The sequence below is a fragment of the Ictidomys tridecemlineatus genome, chromosome 12 (genome assembly GCF_052094955.1).
Source record: "Ictidomys tridecemlineatus isolate mIctTri1 chromosome 12, mIctTri1.hap1, whole genome shotgun sequence".
In the NCBI taxonomy this organism is placed as follows: Eukaryota; Metazoa; Chordata; class Mammalia; order Rodentia; family Sciuridae; genus Ictidomys; species Ictidomys tridecemlineatus.
The window spans coordinates 85,961,402-85,978,514 of NC_135488.1; the positions used below are offsets into that span (position 1 = coordinate 85,961,402).

The window sequence follows — 17,113 nt, forward strand, 5'->3', positions numbered from 1 at the left end:
AGAATAGGCCTTGTTAAACTGCTGTGCTATTCTAAGACCAACAGAAGTTAAAGAAGGGATTCGGGTAGGCTGAAATGGTCTGGGAAGGCAGGGGAAGATGGTAGTGGAGCCATCCCATCAGGATTTAGATGAATGAGAGGAGGGGAACAAGACTGAGAAAGACCAGAAATGGAAAGACCAAATATGTCAGGAGGAGTGAGGAGGTTCTATGGTGTGGACAAGTGTTCCCAGGGTCTATGTGTTACAGGCTTTGTCCCAGGGATGGTGCTATTGGAAAATGGCGCGATCTTTAAGAGTTGGGACCTAGTAGGAGGAGCTGAGGTCACTGGGAGTGTATCTTTGAAAGGAATTGTGGGATCCTGGCCTCTCCCTTCTCTATTTTTGCTTCCTGACCATGAGGTGAGCAGTTTGTTCTGCTATGTGCTCTCTGCCAATGCCATTGGACACATCTACCGGAAACCCAAAGCAACAGGTCTACACGATCTTGGAGTGGGATCTCCCAAACTGTGAGCCAAAATAAATCTTTTCGTTTTCTTTGTAAGTCAATCATCTCAGGAGATTTGTTACAGTGACAGAAGCTAACCCAGGAGACCAGGGTGACTGAAGGAGAAGATGGAGGTTGGGGAACAGTGGGGGATAGATGGTGTTTAGTCAGCTTTTTTTGCTGCTGGGACCAAAGGACACAACCAGCACACTTGTAGAGGAGGAAAAGTTTATTTGAGGGGTCATGATTTCAGAGGTCTCTGTCCCTATACAGCCAGCTCCATCATGGTGGAAGAGCAGCTCACAGGATGCAGAAAGAGGTCTTCATTTGACAGATACAAATACGTACCCCCCAAAGCTACACCCCCAGTTCCCACCTCCTCAGCCACACCCTACAACTTCAGTTACCAGTTAATCTCTATCAGAGGATTAGCTCACGGAGTGGGTTAAGACTTCCATCATCCAATCATTTCTCTTCTGAACTTTCTTGCATTGTCTCACACTGAACTTCCGGGGGATACCTCACATCCAAACCATAACAGAAGGGATGAGCAGATGCAGAAGGCTTGGAAAAAGCAGCCAACTGGATCCTTCTTGGTTGGGATATATATTATAAAAATCATTTTCCACATCCCCAACTTGACCTCTAAAGGAAACTGAGACTCAGAAAAGACATGAATCTCAAACAGCAATAGGGCAATGGGAGCAAGAGGCCAATCCTGGGAGGCCCACACAAAGGTAAAATCTGGAGCTGGGGATATAGCTCAGTTGGTAGAGTGCTTGCCTCACATGCACAAGGCCCTGGGTTCAATTCCCAGCACCACCAAAAAATATATTTTAAAAAAATCTGCATTATAAAAGTTTTAAAATAAGTTCCAGAGTTTACTAAAATTGATAGTTTATCAGAGCTTAATTTAATAGCAACTTTCACACAAAGATAAACGCCCAAGTAAATCTCACTTTCAACATTGCAGTAAAGTAAATTTAAGAAGGATTTTTAAAAATAATAATGTAATTCAAGGTAAATTTAATAGTTTTATAAAGGAAAAACCAACTTTTAACTAATATTAACCAGAGAATGACGTTGTTTGCTAATTTTGGAAGACCTAGAAACATGTAGACGTCAAAAGCTCCAAATGGTTCTTTGTTAAACAGACAATCATAATTTTGAAGACAGCTTCAGATAAACCCAACAATTGAGATGCTGTAAATATCCTTGCTCTTTCATTAATCTCTAGCTATATTTGGTAGTACAGTTTCCTTTGTTCAAGAACTATTCTCAATAACTCCATATTTAGGTTCCCAAAGACAAGTGCCTTGGACATATTTGCTTAATGAATGGATGGCTGCATGGATGTATAAACAAGTGAACCATCAAATGGTGCACTAAGATCTTTGAGATGTAATGCATAGGACACTCTGTACATCTGCATCCTAGCTCTAGCCAGGGCTAAGGCTTCCAGGCTTTCACAAATATGTCTTTTATATTTAGCCATAATCAGACTGGGATTAAAATGGACCAGAGGAAGCAAGCAAGTATGGTATGTAAGAGAAGAGAGTTACTCTGGGCAAGGATGGTGGTATTTAGGAGAGCAGGGTGGACTTACTACAAGGCTAATTAAGCTTATATCAGTGCACCTCACTTGGCAAAGACCCCTTCCCAGGAGCCCTAATAATGTATTCACATGGTTGCATATTCTTGTAAACTCACCAAAGTAGGTTACATTCAAATCCACCCTTCTAAAAAGAAGCCTTAAATTAAGTTTCAGGCCCTACAACAACCTGGGTCTGCCCCTTCATAAGAGTTAGGAAGAAGTCAGTGGCAGGAGAAACACTGATAGTTACTATGTTGGTCAGCTTTCTATTACTAAGACAAAATACCTGAGGTAATAAATTTACAAAGAGGAAAGGTTTATTTTGGCTCAGTTTTGAAGGTTTCAGTTCACAGTCAGCCTGTTGCTTTGGGGGCTATAGAAAGGCAATACATTGTGGTTGGAGCACATGGCAAAGAAAACTGCTCATCTCATAGTGGCCAGAAAGCAAAGAGAGACCAAAAGAGGCTGGGGTCCCAATGCCCACTTCAAGGACATGTCCCCAATGACCTAACTTCTTTCCGTAAGGCCTCAACATCTGAAGGGTCCACTACCTCCCAATAGTACAGCAGGCTGGTGTCTAAACCTTTATCATATGGGCCTTTCGGGGGCACTTAATCCAAACCATACAGTCACTGAGAACACTCTCTGAGTAGGGGAATGGGAGTGTGGGGTGCCAAATTTCTGGGCTGCCTCTCATTCCTTTCCAAAAACAGTTTCTTAGGTTCATGGTTCTCATATCATGACTTTCCTTTCGGTTTTCACATTGTCTTCACAAATGAAGTCACAGGAGACATTCAGCTGTTACAAACTTCATGTCAAGCTTTGAAGTGCTTTTTAATAGCAGAAATATTTGGCTCACGTGTGGGCTTTGTAGCTATGGTAAATACCTCTTAGTTATCTGTCGCTACTGTTATTCCACACCTCCAATTTGGAGGAGAAATTCTGCATACGCATTGAGGCACTAAAAAAGAATATTGAACTATATCTTAGCTCTTTTGTGAATGGTTCCCTTTTATTTCTTCTCTCACGGAACTAATACTCTCATCACATTGTACTGGTTATGGGTGGGAAAGCAGTGGCTAGAAGGGCGAGGTTGATTATTACATTGCTGGTTGGCAGTTTCTTTCAGCTACTAAGAGTTAAAGGTGAAGTGGTCAAGTAGCTCCTTACTGTAAGATCAAGGCATTCAAGGGCTCACACATCCACCTGTTTTCTGGCATATGCTTTAGTAGACTTTGGATAAAATGCTTGCAGTGGTTAAAAGCAAAGTATCTGGCCACAATTAGCGTAAGATTAAGATGGGAAAATAAAAAAACAAAACCACTCATCTTAGAGGTTCTTATATGACTATTGCTATACAGGCATTAGAACACTGTATTTAGAAATAGCATTTTTGAGAACAGAAAAATAGAAACAAAGGCCACATATTCAGCATCTGGGATCTGTCCTGGGCTGAACAAAATTTTGCTTCTTTTTGTAACTTAATTATTTTATGAAGAGAATGATAGAAAATACTATTGTATTGCATAAACACTTGACATTTTTGTTCCTTAAAATGCAGCATTTTAGAAGTCTAGATATGTTTATTAATTAGTGATTATTAACACCCAGTAAACAACATTGTGTCTTGTAAAAACACAATCTCTCTTCACAGCATGAAGCTGAAATCTATTATTCCCTGATTCCATATGCTGAAATACACTCAAATGGTCACAAATGACCTTAAGCATTAAATAAATGTAAATGAGGACGACATAGAAAATGCACTTTTGATTGATAACTAAAAGACCAGGTTGAAAATCATGTCCCCAAATGAAGTCCTCTTCAGAAGGGTATGACCACCTTCCTGTGGAGAAAGACTGTCCTCAAAATTAGGAACACACAGGTAATGGCAGACTCTCTTTCTCTGGACCTGCCTGAGGTTTGTGGATAACAGATTTGTTTGTTCAATTTTCTAAGAAATGTAGTGCATACTGCCCCCTGTGCCGCTGGCCTACTCAGAACATTCTAATGCAGGATTTGAAACTATATCTAAAGACACTTTTTTGCACTTACCAAATACAAAAGAAAAAAATTATCATCATTACATAACCTCATACCAATCTGTCCACCACTTTGGTTTTTAAGCATTGGAGCTATTCATTCAACTTTTTTCTTGTTATTTCTCAATCTGGGCATTTGAGGTGGGGAGTGTCCTCAGCAAAAGGAAAACTTAAAATGATTAAGAGTAAAAATGAAATAATTAAGAATGGAATTGCTCTTCTAATAAAGTCAATATTTAAATGCATAAAGGAAAAATGCACAAATAGAGTTACCTCATATGAAAACTACTAAATGCTTACTCATTACTTTTAGGTCCATTCCAATAGGGCTAGAATTAAATGTAACATTACAGAACACAGCATTGTTCTGGCCGAGGGCAAGCACTTCTCTTAGTTTGAAAAAGAATTAATAGACTCTAAAAGGCAATGAAGACCTAGACTATTTTAATATCACAAAATAGAGCAAGGTTTCTCAACCTCAGCCCTGCTGATGTCTTAGGCCAGATACTTCTTTGTCAAGAGGACTGCTCTGTGCACAGAAGATGTTCAGTGATAATAATCCTGGTCTCTCCCCAGCAGATGCCAGAAGCAGCAGTCTCCCTCCTGCCCCAAGTCATGGCAAAACATCTCCAGAGAATATAAAAATCTCCCAGGGAACAAAACTGGTCCCAGGATGAAAAGCACTGAAATAGAGCCACTTAAGAATGTCCCAGGCTGAGCTTCTCCAAACTCATATTGTATCATCTCAACCCTAAAATCATCCTCAACCCAATGTTTAATATACTGATCTTCAGTTTTCTCATCTATTAATTGGGTATAATGAGTGTTTACCTTCTTCAAAGGGTTCTCATGAGCATTAAATGGGATAATGCTTGTAAAGTGCTTAGAATAGTGCCTGACACATGGTAAGTACTCCATGAAGGTTAGCTATTATTATTTGAAATAATCACCCACAATATCAAGTAAAGCAGTTTCATTCACAGGTGCATTACTTCTTTTTTTTCTTTTTTATTTGTTACATATATATATATATATATATATATATATATATATATATATATATTATATATATATTTTGACAAGCTGGAGTGTTTTTAATATAGAAATGTGCCTTACCTGCTTGAAATGTTGTGAGTCTTGAACATACCAGCCTTCTGATTCCTTGTGATGATGTCTCTCACATCTGTAGGACAGTTAAGGAAACTTGTGTAGTGATTTTCAACCGACTGGGAAATAAAGCCCACAGCACCTTCTTATCACGATGGGAATAGCACGATGAAGAGATGAGGTGGAGCACAGGGTAGCCCTGATCTACTTACTTACTACACACAAGATCTTTTAATTCCTGGGCTGCAGTTTTGTCACCTGTGAAATGTACATCCTGGGAGCATCACAGCAAGGCCCAGAACAGAGAGGCTAGTGGAGAGTGACTGCCGCATAGGTGCCATGCCCTTCTTGATTTTTAAAGGTGAGTGGCTTTAGGTTAGTGGGGAGGGCAATGCCAGCCTTCTGACATTTTCCAACTTGAAGTATTTCCAGTCTCTGAAACGCTTGCAGGGGGAGTGGGGATGAGTGACTGGGAGAGTCTTGGGAAGAAATGAGAAGAAGGGGAGAAAGGTTTGGAGAATCTTTGAGAGCATTTTGAAAGAAAATGAATGACTAAAGAAGAAAGTTGATCTAACTCTGGCCATTGGACATCTACTGGAGTGGAAAGACTTGTACAAAACAGCCATGTTTACTGAAGAGTGTGTTGAGGAGCTGATTCATCACCTCAAACAGAGCCGCCTCTCTGAGGGTCCAACAGGGAAAGCTGGACTTCAGATCAACTGACTTTGCCTCCACTTCTGGGCACTATAAATCTTACAACTGCTGCTCTCCCTGTCTTTGCTCCAGCCCCTGTGCATATCAGAAGCTCATTAAGTCCTAACACAAGTGCTCCTGGGGCATGTATTTTCTGGACTGATTTTATGTTCGCTATGTTTTCCCAGATTTCTAATTTTCAAGTGTCCTCGCTTTCTCATTTATTTTATAGGGTATATTCCATATGTTTCCATAAGAAGCCTCAAAGCCCCTCTTTTAGAATGAGGCAGGTCTAAATAAACAAGAAATAAAATTAATTCCAGTGAAGGCTGCAAGCTAAACTAAATTGGGCTCATGGGGAGGACACCAAGCAGACAAGTGACGTTCCCCTATGGCTCAGAAAAAGATTTCCTGAATGCTCCAAGCAAGCATTGGCCAAGATCTCCCTGCAAGAACAGAGCCCCAGGACTTTTTAACCCAAATCTCTGCTTGAACCACCAGGCACACCCATTTCTTCTTGGAGTGAATGAGCAGGTACTGTGATAGCTTTCTTCCCCAGGAGTGGGTAGGAAAAATCAATTAGGTCTCCTAATGAAGGGCTTTGTGGAGGGTTACAAAAGTGCCATAATGCAGACTTTTTTTTTTCTTTCCTGGGTGAACTTTGCTGTATGCAAATTAAATACCGTTAAATTACATTCATTAAAAAAATAAAGGAGACTAATTTGCCTCCTTGTTTTGATTAACTAAAATGACACATAGGCCTACAGCTCTGTCTATTTTGGGAAGAAAGTATTTCAGGAAAGTCTTCCAAATGAAACGTCTTGCTGGAAAGGACAGCTGACATCTTTATTCTGAGAAGAACAAAATTAGTAAAGAGTCAACTGACAACTGTTTTTTTTTTTAAGTTCCCCCACACTCTGGCCACACCCTCCTCGGCGTTTCCATGGCATCCAACCACATGCCATAATGTGCCTGGTACACCTGTAGCGGCATATGAGTACATGACTAATCTATCAAGCAAAACATATTATTTTGTTAGTGGAGGTAATACTTTTTATAAAATAGTCACAGGGAAGTTAAATTATATAACTCAGAAAACCTATTAATAAATTTTTAGTAAACATCTTAACACTATATACTTTTATACAATTTATAAACCTGTGACTGCAGGTGGTCAGGCTGAAGCAAGCATATGTATTTATATGCTAGAAGCGGATTTTTTTAAATGAAAAAAATTCACAGCAGTATTTAGGCTGCTTTATTTTTAGAACTGGGCAGGAAATGTATTTTGTGGTTTAGGAGGTGTGTTTTTTTAATATTAAAATAAGCCCCAAGAGAAAAAAAATGGCAATAGTATTTTGAAATATTACCTTAAGAGATAAATTCTGACATTCTACTCCCCACCCTTTATTTTAGGTCAGATTTTGATGGCCTTTCCGGATGGCACTGTGTCCAATAATAGATTTTATCATCCCTCTGTGTCACCTCAGGATAATAAAGGGAATCCAATCAAATCCAGTCAATATGGCCAGGATAGTGTTCAACACAACAAACCAAATCATGTTCTTGGAATGGCACCCACCTTCCAGAAGACTCCAGTGGGAGGGGCTGGTGCAAAGAAAGCCTTAATGTGATTTCTGATTAAGTGGATATAGAGCAATCACCTCAGTCCCCTTGTCTGGGCAACTGAACTTCCAGAGCTGCGGGACGTGGGCTCATGTCAGAGGAAACCGGAATTCTCTCTCTTGATTTTCTTCTCAAAGCACAGTTTAGCAGTGGGGCTCCATTTAAGTTATGTTTCAGTTGATTTTTAGTCTTAAAACACGTATTTGCATATAATAGCAGTAACAGTTATTTAAGCAAATTCTATATGTATGATATATTTATATCATATATGTGTGTATACATATGTATGTGTGTGTAATGTGTGTAGTACTGTGAAAATATTAGCCTCTCCCTTAATTAGTGGTTATTGTATGTATTAGTGTTGTACATATATTTTTAGAGTTGGCATTATTCTTTAAGAAATCAAATATTTCAAAAGTAATAACACTGTGATTAGCAAAGCATTACTTTCTTGGTTTGTTTCCCAATGGAGGGACATGAAAAGGGTAGAAAATGATGAGATCATAATGTAAATCCTATTAATTTTGATCTTTAAAGATTTTTTAAAAAATGTCCAATGTGGCAATATTTGTTGACTTAAGGCTGCAAACTATTTTCTTCTCTTTCTTTTTCTTTTCTTTCTTTCTTTCTTTTTTTTTTTTTTTTTTTTTTTTGTGGTACTGGGGATTGATTGAACCAACTTATGATCTTCCTGCTTCAGTTTCCCAAATCACTGGGATCACAGTGTGCACCATGGGGTCCAGCTCTGCAATCTATTCTCTTTTTTGGCTCAGGGATGCTTAACCACTGAGCCACATCCCCAGCCCTTTTTATTTTTTATTTTGAGACAGGCTCATGCCAAGTTGCTGAGGTTGGCCTCAAACTTTTGATATTCCTGCCTCAGCCTCCTGTGTTGCTGGGATTAAGGGTGTGTATGCCACCATGCCCAGCACTATAGTATTATATATCCTTAGATCCTTTATTGATAATTTGTATGTGTGTGTGTGTGTGTGTGTGTGTGTGTGTGTGTGTGTGCGTGCGCGCGCTCTCTCATGTGCTGGGGATCAAACACATGACCTCATGCATACTAGGCAAGAACAGTACCACTAAACTGTATCCCCCATCCTGCGCACTGTTCTCAAACATACTTATTACTCCAGTGAATTGAGAGAATGACTATATGTTTACACATGAGAGGCCTTTTCTTCCAAGGTACTGAGGAAACTCATTGACACCTAATCACTCTTGTTTTTGGTGAAACAGAATGATTTACTGGGGAAAACAAAGCCTCAAAGTGAAATAAACCTACCTTCTAGTGCTGGTTTCGATACTCAGTGGCTGTGTGACCTTGGGTAAATCAACCTCTCTATACTCCGACTCTAAAAACAGAAACAATGATACCTATTTTATAGACTTAATGGGGTGTGCCATATGATAAGCACGTAGTAGGTGCCTAATTAATGTCAATTCGTTATCTTTTAAAAAAATAATTCAGGCAAAAGTTTGGTAAGATGAAGAGACTAGTGATAGTAAATAAAATGTGGTTTGGAAGTTAAGCTTCATTTTTTTATTCCTATTGCTCAGAACTAATTATGTGAACATTTATGCTGTGGTATTGAAATAAATGGAAGGAATCAAAGAACTTCTGCCCTATAGTTTTTTGGTGTCTTTCAAATGTATAAATATGCTCTAGCTATGGCAAAATCTGTGTCCTACAGGGATAGAAACTAGCTCTATCTTGACTACTATCTCTAGTTATATCTTTAGCACCTGAAAGGGCATGCAATTAATACTAAATGAATTAATTTTAATTTAATTTTAAAGGTTGTTTTTGGAACTACTACCAACGTAAGGAATGTAGAGCTTACTTATGATGTATCTAGTAGATAGAAGTACAACTGGAGTCACTAGTGCAGGAAGGGCCTTGACCCAGATAATGGCCTGGGATTTCCAAGTTCTCCAGCACAGGCTGCACATTCTATATGAAGCTTTGCTTGTTGATTATACAAGTCAGAGATCCTGTTAAATAAAATAACAGTAAGCCAGGAATATTTCCTTTAGAAAGCAAAGATTTGTTGTTGAAGAATTCTGAGCTCAAATCATGATGTAGACCGATGCATACCATGGAGATAAGATGCTTGGGTCAAGAGCACAGAGAAATGCATAGTCAAATATTGGAATATTTTGCAGATAACATGCATGTTGCACTGGGTGAGTTAGTGACTGAAGCCAGAGAGAGCTGCTCATCTCAAGGTGTTCTACTTTTATTCATTACGAGTTGTTAAAGGCTTAGCACCAATAATAACTCAGCATCCTATTTCTCTATTCTTATGTCACTGTCATCACCAGCCACAGACCTTATTGGGCAGTTTTACATGTGGGTACTTGTAAATTTCTTTCTTCACTTCACTAAAGGGGAAGTGCCAAAGAAAAAGGAATGCATTTCACATTGTTTTAGGATACATTTGAGAATTGGATGAACTAAGGGTCCCATTTCCAATTATCCTTTCTTCTCTTGGGGTACAGATACAATGAAATCCGTAGGGAGGCAGCTCTTGAGTAGGTAGCTCTGGGCTAAACTCAGGGACAAAGTTTAAGGACCAAGAAGAACCTTAGGGAAACCGACCCATGAGTCCAAGTAAATATGTGAAACTTAGAAAATTCATTTTACTTCAAGCCCTAATCTATTTTCAGATATCTCTGTTTAATAAACCTCAGATCAACACCTAGCTTTCCAGGGTCAAGATAGAGAGTTCTAGAAGATGTAGCCAATCCATTTGATACATTTTAGGAAGATAATAAATAACTCACAATTGGTTGACATGCTTCTGTGATATAAATATTCAAGACTAATCATTCATTGCCTCACATATTACAAATAGCAATAATAAGATTAAAGAGAAATAATAGAAAATTCTATTTTTTTTTCATTTAAAAAATGGTAAAAATCAGAATCTTGGAGACTAGGAAGTAAGATTCAGTTGAATTCATTAAATTCAGAAGCCAAGGACAACAAAAATAATTTTTAAAATGATGAGAATAACATACAGGCCAATACTCAGATGTGATGTGTGATTGCCAGGTCGATTTTCAATTACATTTCACTGATGTATTCATTTGTTTCTTAATGTGCTCATCTTGCCCATTAAGAATAATTAGCAGCTTTGCTTAGAGATTTTCTGGCTTCTGGCAATGTTCCCCCCCCCCTTTTTTGTTGACATCCACTTTTACTTTTTAGAAAGTAATTTTTTGGATAATATCCTACAACTGCTGTATAATTTAGGCTTCCTAAAATTTTAAAGGAAAGATGTAAACAGTAATTTTTAAATGAGTTTGTTTCTATCTATATGCATTAATAGTATGTGATTCAGTGAATTAGTTATTCTTACAGAAAGTGGGCACACAAATGGTTGGGGGGATTCACTAATATTAACCTCACTCAGTAAAACAGATTACGATGGATGCCCATTGTCGGCTCTGTTAGCAAATCAAGAACAACATTAGTATTAAAAGCAGGAAAAACACATTGCCAATTTTAAGGCTTTATGCATGCTTTTTTCTGTTAATTAAAAAAATTAGATCTAGTTACAACAGAAAAAGGCACACAAACATAGAATAACTGCATGAAAAAACTGAATTCTATCAGGAAAGTCCTAAGAGATGAAATAAAACACACGACCAGTTTTGGTCTGCATCCTGAAAGGACCTACTTTATCTACATTGTAAAGTTCTTCCCCTCCTGCCCTTTGGCACCCCGCTATATTAAACCCATTGTAAAACCCAGCACAATAAAGCACTCTCAGGGCTGAGCTTCTGAGGACCAAATGTTAAAAATCCATTTTCTTGGGAGGGGGCTGTACCAATCATTTCTTTGAAAGGCCGGCAGAGTGAATACAGAATCTGAGATTTCCTCTCTGATTTCAAGAGCTGGCATGGCATCTTTGCTGTTTAAAGCAAAGGTGCGGTAATTAATGACATTAGCATTGCTTCCCTTCTCTGGAAGCTCTGTAGTTTAGCTCAATAATAATTTTAGTACAATTAAAATTACATACTAACTGCAGATGCTTCCCATAGTTTGATAAAAGTTCTAATTGGATTCTGATGCTTTTTAAATAAGACACCTGCTGACTTGAGGGGGGAAAAAGAAAAAAAAATCTCAGGTTACTGGGCCCAATCTGAAAGTTTCTGTGGCTAAAATAATCTATTCATGTTCAATATTCCTGCTTTTCTCTCCCTGCAAAAAAAAAAAAAAAAAAATCCTTTGGGGCTGAACTGGCATACCTGAGCTTCCTCTTGCTCTCTGTGTTCTCTGACAGAAGGAGGAGGAGCAGAGTGAAATGATACATGCACAGAATAACTCAGAATAAAGCAGAGTGCATGAAACAACATCAGCTCATCTTCAGGAATATTTTGAAAAACTTGCGACAGTCTCAAGATTATGATTAAAATCCTGCATTTTAAAAAAGGAAGCACCTTTTGTGATCTCTTTCCCTTGTGTGAAAGGCCAAGATTGTGATTGGCTGTTTTTCCTTCCTGAATTTTTTTTTTTAGGTCTGTCAGGCAATTAGCTGGGTGGGGCTCTGTAGAGCACACAAGTGCCGATGAACAATATTAGCTACTGTGCTTCTTGTTCCTCCTTCCTCCTCTGCGAGCAGCCTGATGGAGCTGCAGCGAATTTTATTAAAAAAAAAAATTATAGAACGGAAGTAGAAAAGGAGAATCAAAAATAGGTTTTATGTAAGATGCGGCAAAAAAATCCCCAAGTTGCGTTGGCATTTTAGGGGCCTACAGTTCAAATAAGTAGGCTGCTTCCCTCATCATGTAATGTAAGGCAGACCAAAAAAAAAAAAGAGAGAGAGAAAGAAAGAAATCAAAGCAAACATCTTCCACTTTTCCTCTCAATTTCTAACGGCTGTTAACTGCCCCTGAGCAAATCAGCTTGACTGCTAAAGTAGCCACAAATTATGCTTGCTTTCTTAGTTAAAGTACAGTTCAATTTTCATGAACTCTGTGTACATATTAGTAAAGCATAATCTAATATAATGGGGTTTGAATTGTAATAGCATAGCAGAAAAAAAGGGAGATAGCTTTTATAATCCTAAATAAAAGGAAATAATGAAGAACTGATAGCTGTTTCCAGTGGGGATATAGGTAACTCCTTGGCAATTAGAATAGGTACGATATTACCTGGTATGTATAATAACAATTGCAGAAGTGGTAATAACAAGCCTGATGCTGGAAGTTAATATTTGCGAGCAATACCCATTAAATAAATATTACATAACTTATTTAATGCTGGCAAGTCTTAATGAAAATAAAAGAGCAAGAAGTGTGCTTGAACATGATTGTGAAATAAATTTTCTTACTGTCTTGAGAGGCTCACAAACACGGGCTCTTTTAATGAGAAGTGTCTATAAAAATCTATCTGAAGGAAAAAAAAAAACCCATGTAGTCCTATGCGACGAATTCATATATTTCTACTTTTTCTTAATTACTGATCGTGTGTGTGTGTGGGGGGGGACTCTTTTTTAATACCCCATGCTGTCTTTCTTTATATCAATTGTTACTCAGCCGGGAAAAAGGAATGAGCACAACAAACCCATTTTCTATCTGAATAAGGATACTTCTGATGGCCTTTTCATTCCCATCAGTTAACAGAACTTCTTTGACATCTGCAGAAATAGCAACCTGAAAAAAAAAAAAAAAAAAGAAGAAGAAGAAGAAAGAAAAAAAAGGAGCACAGCAAACAATGAGCAAATATGCTTGTCTGTGTGGAAGTGAAGACAGGAGTGACAACCCTTCAGTATCATGCTTCCTCACCTATTTCTCTGTAACAATCTTCAATCTTTTTTCATTTTATGTCTGCATTATTTTAATCATTCAATCAAATCAGTCAATACTTTTATCATTCCATTTGCGGGAGCCTCTATCTTGCTATCATTCTGTTCGGTAATTGCATTGTGACAGCGGATGATGGTATTCTGAGAGGCTTTCATTTGTGGGCTTCTGTTTATCTAGTAGAGCCATCATACAAGGCTGTCACTCTGCCTTTCAGCCTGCTTCTGTCTGACTGCCTGATGCCCTTCATATAACTTTGCATTGCAGGCAGATGGCTTTGTGAGGGTAATTTTTTTGTGAGCTTTGACATGCTCGCACATTGGGCTGTAACCTCGACACATTGTATAAGAGCGACAGGTTTGTCAAATGCCAATCAGTGTAACAATATGCTTTTATTTGTAGAGACATAAAAACTTGTCTAATGCACTGTGCTGCTACATAATATCTCCTGAATACATGACTCAGAACCCAGAGAATGGGGAACGACGTTCCTGAATGGCCAATCTAATTCAAAAGAATCTAATTACTGAGCGCTCTGGATCATGTTTGTTGGTGTAATAATGCAGGCAAAACATTAGCAGCTATATCATGGTGCTCCAACTGTGATTCGCCGGGCTATTCCTGTATCTTAGCAAATGGGACTATAATCTGAAAAAAAAAAAAATGCTTTCGCTATGGCAAAGAAAGACTGTGCGAGGCCTGGAATGTCACAACAAGCGATATTGACTACACTGGGGTAAAATGTTTCTGCTCATCGAGGCAACCATAAAATCAATATGATCCGAAAGTAAGTCAATCTAGAAGGTCTCTCAAGACCCGGCAGCTTGACCGCAGCTGATGCTGTTGACGGTTCTCTGACCCAGCAGTTGGAGGCCCTGGAACATTTTTCCTTTTGTTCCTCCCTCTGAATGGGATTGGAATTGAGAAAAGACCTACCATGAGCCCAGCCAAGCATGTCATGCCACCCCCTAGCTCACACACAGCAAGGTCCCTGAAAGAGAGAAAAGAAATGGTAGAACCCATACAAATTAGATGAAAATGGTCAGAGAGATATATATGTTACAAGAACAAATTGCCATCTGCAGTAAGAACGGCGCTACCAGGAAGTTGTGGAGACATGACTAGGCTACCTCATGTCGTTTTGCGTTTTAAAAATAATTATGAAATAGAAAAGTCACAAAGCAGGCAAATCAGTGGGGGTTCCCTCATTAGTGTTCACTGCAACATTACCACCGCTGAGCTGAAAAATCTGAGAAGGTTCCCTTTTTTTCCCTTGTCAATGGCGCTGTCTTTTAGAACTAAACTAGCTAGAGTAACGAAAGATAATTGTTAGGAAAGGATAACACTGTTAATCCACATTCATGCCTTCAAAAACAGTTAGACAAGTAAATGAAGAATATATGTGAGTGTGTATATACCTATATTATAGTCACATACAACACACACAAATAGATGCAATCCTGAATTTAAAAAAAAAAAAAATCTCAAACAAACATAGATTTTGGAAAGCTGAGCCACCCCCATAAAGCACAATTACACAAAGAGCATTTAGCAATTAACACTTAAATCACAATTGACCCCAACACAACACAGCGAATAAACAATGCAGGGACATAATACGGTTAAGCCACAGACCCAGACTGAAGTAATGACTGGGCTCTGGCTTCACGGCTCCAAAGTAAAGCGGCTCAGAGTTAAAGCTCACAGTCTAGTGTGCCATTCTGCACTTACCTTCCCCTTTGTGCCTAAATATCAGCCCTCAACGTGTGACATTCTCGCCCTGGCCCACTGCTCGCTGATTGGAGCTCCAGTCAAGCTTAAGCACAGCGAGATGAGCAAATGCCAGACTTCCAGGGCAGCTCTGCAGCCCAAATTCAAAATTGCCCTGTTCTTATTTTATATGCTTAGATCCCTAAGATTGTTTCTTCTTCCCAGTTCGGGAAGTTTATTACCTCAAGAGGAGAAAAAAAGCAAAATTAAAAGGGAGTGGGGGAGAGAAAAGGGAGAAGAAGCCAAAAGAGGATATTCATATCTGGAAATGCACTCAATGAGCATTTAGTTTGTTCAAAGTAATTATAGACTGGTTGGTAAATATGGACCCTTCAAGCATCAAAAAATACATATTACTGACCCAATCTTGTAAGTATATATTGTTAAAACACACACCGTGATCACTAATGGCTTGTCGGGAATCATAATGGGCTGGTTCAGGAAGTATATATTGGATGACTTTTATAAAATAAAATAAGAATTAAAACGAGAAACCTATATTTTCTGGGTCTACCAAACATCTTTAGAATTTTTAAATAAAAGGAATTTTTTTTCTTTTTCCTAAATCCCACGCACAGGTTGATCTATAATGCATAACACTTGAAAACACTTATTTCTGTAGCATGAATCTGTAATAGTAATTTATATTTCACAAATACATATTGTCAAGCACATAAAAATACCTTTAAAACTAGGGGTGGGATGGCATCTTTAAATAATAGCCATGAGGTATTATTTATCAAATATTCTGTAGAGGCTTCCCCAGCAGAAGTTTAAAGAATGTTTTTATTGTGGGTTTTTGTTGTTGTTGTTGTTGTTATTTCTTTTCAACCTTCACAATCAGTAAGGATTGATTGGAGCTTCACTTTTGTTTCCCCCAAATCAAAGTGAAATAAAATGCCTTCAGTGGAAATCAAAAGCCTTTGACATATAGCAAAAAGCTTGCTGTGCAGTATTAGTACCCAAAGGCAATGCAGATTTCTTTTCAGAAGCAACATGTGTTCCTGGTGAACTTTTTTTTTTCCTTTTTCTTGGTTTCTAACAATTTAATTGGAAGACTGTAAACAAGGCTGTTTTCAATGTGCAGATTCACTAAACATGATGGGCTAAACATGGATCTTGTAAGTGAAGCTCGGTACCTGAAAACCTCCCTGTGCTTGAGGCAGTAGTAAGCCAGGACCTCCTCCGACGGCCAGACACCTAGAAGACACGAAAGGGTAGATGTGTGATTTATGGGAGTCACTCCATCATGAAATGGCTTTTAAAAATTAGGCTCAGCACAAACTATCTCAATCCAAATCAAGCTTAACATAGTTACTGCCTATCACGTGTCACGCCCTATGAGTTTCTTTCATTGTTGTTGCTTTTATAACGGTGAGATTTATATCCCTTTTCCCCAGGGTAACAGTTAAACATCTTCATGAAGTTTACTAAATTTCAATCACAAGAGAATAACTAAGACAATAACAACCAAAATTATAGATGTCAAAAATTAAAATCTGATGGTATTTCAAGTAAATCTTAATGTTGTACACATAAAATTAAGAAGCATACGTTGAAGGCATACTCTATATGCAGCCTCTGCAGGTAAAAAAAAAAAAAATGGAGAAATCACTCTCAGGGGCAAATATATCCACTGAGACCATCATATCTTTTCATATTAATGTTTTAAAATATTTACAATTATTTTCTTTTTTTTTTAAATCAAATTGGAGTACAAAATTAAGAAATTTTAATTTCTCCAGCTTTGGCATATTTTTAAATTTAACAATACACCTATGTACCAAATTGCATGAATGAGCATTTTCTAAAATTATCACCTATAAATTTATTTAGAAGGTTTAGATTTCATGAACAGATATGAACACCTTAAAGAAATGTGTGTATGGAAATGACAGTTACTAGTGGTTATCATGGGAGCGTAGGGCCATAATACTTTTATATTTTTCCTCTATACTTTTTTATACTTTCTAAAATTTT

The 17,113-nt window shown here is 38.0% G+C and overlaps 1 protein-coding gene and 1 non-coding gene across 7 annotated transcripts in view; one reads left to right on the forward strand and one right to left on the reverse strand.

The window, feature by feature from the left end:
* Camkmt (calmodulin-lysine N-methyltransferase) overlaps positions 1–17,113 on the reverse strand; it is a 376,320-nt gene that overhangs the window by 47,272 nt on the left and 311,935 nt on the right. For 4 of the 6 annotated variants that reach the window (XR_013429007.1, XR_013429006.1, XM_005324509.5 and 1 more), the window contains exons 4-7: positions 16,273–16,333; positions 14,300–14,354; positions 13,150–13,213; positions 5,237–5,303 (exon numbers count right to left, since the gene is read on the reverse strand). Coding sequence is in view for 4 of the 6 variants with exons in the window: in XM_005324509.5 (XP_005324566.1) it covers positions 5,237–5,303; positions 13,150–13,213; positions 14,300–14,354; positions 16,273–16,333 (247 nt within the window). In the remaining 2 variants the exon portion in view is untranslated. The remainder of the gene's footprint in view (positions 1–5,236; positions 5,304–13,149; positions 13,214–14,299; positions 14,355–16,272; positions 16,334–17,113) is intronic. The other 2 variants (XM_078029278.1, XM_078029279.1) reach the window with 2 other exon arrangements.
* On the forward strand, positions 1,237–1,309 carry Trnav-cac (transfer RNA valine (anticodon CAC)). The gene has a single exon. It is a non-coding gene; the product is annotated as a tRNA-Val (tRNA).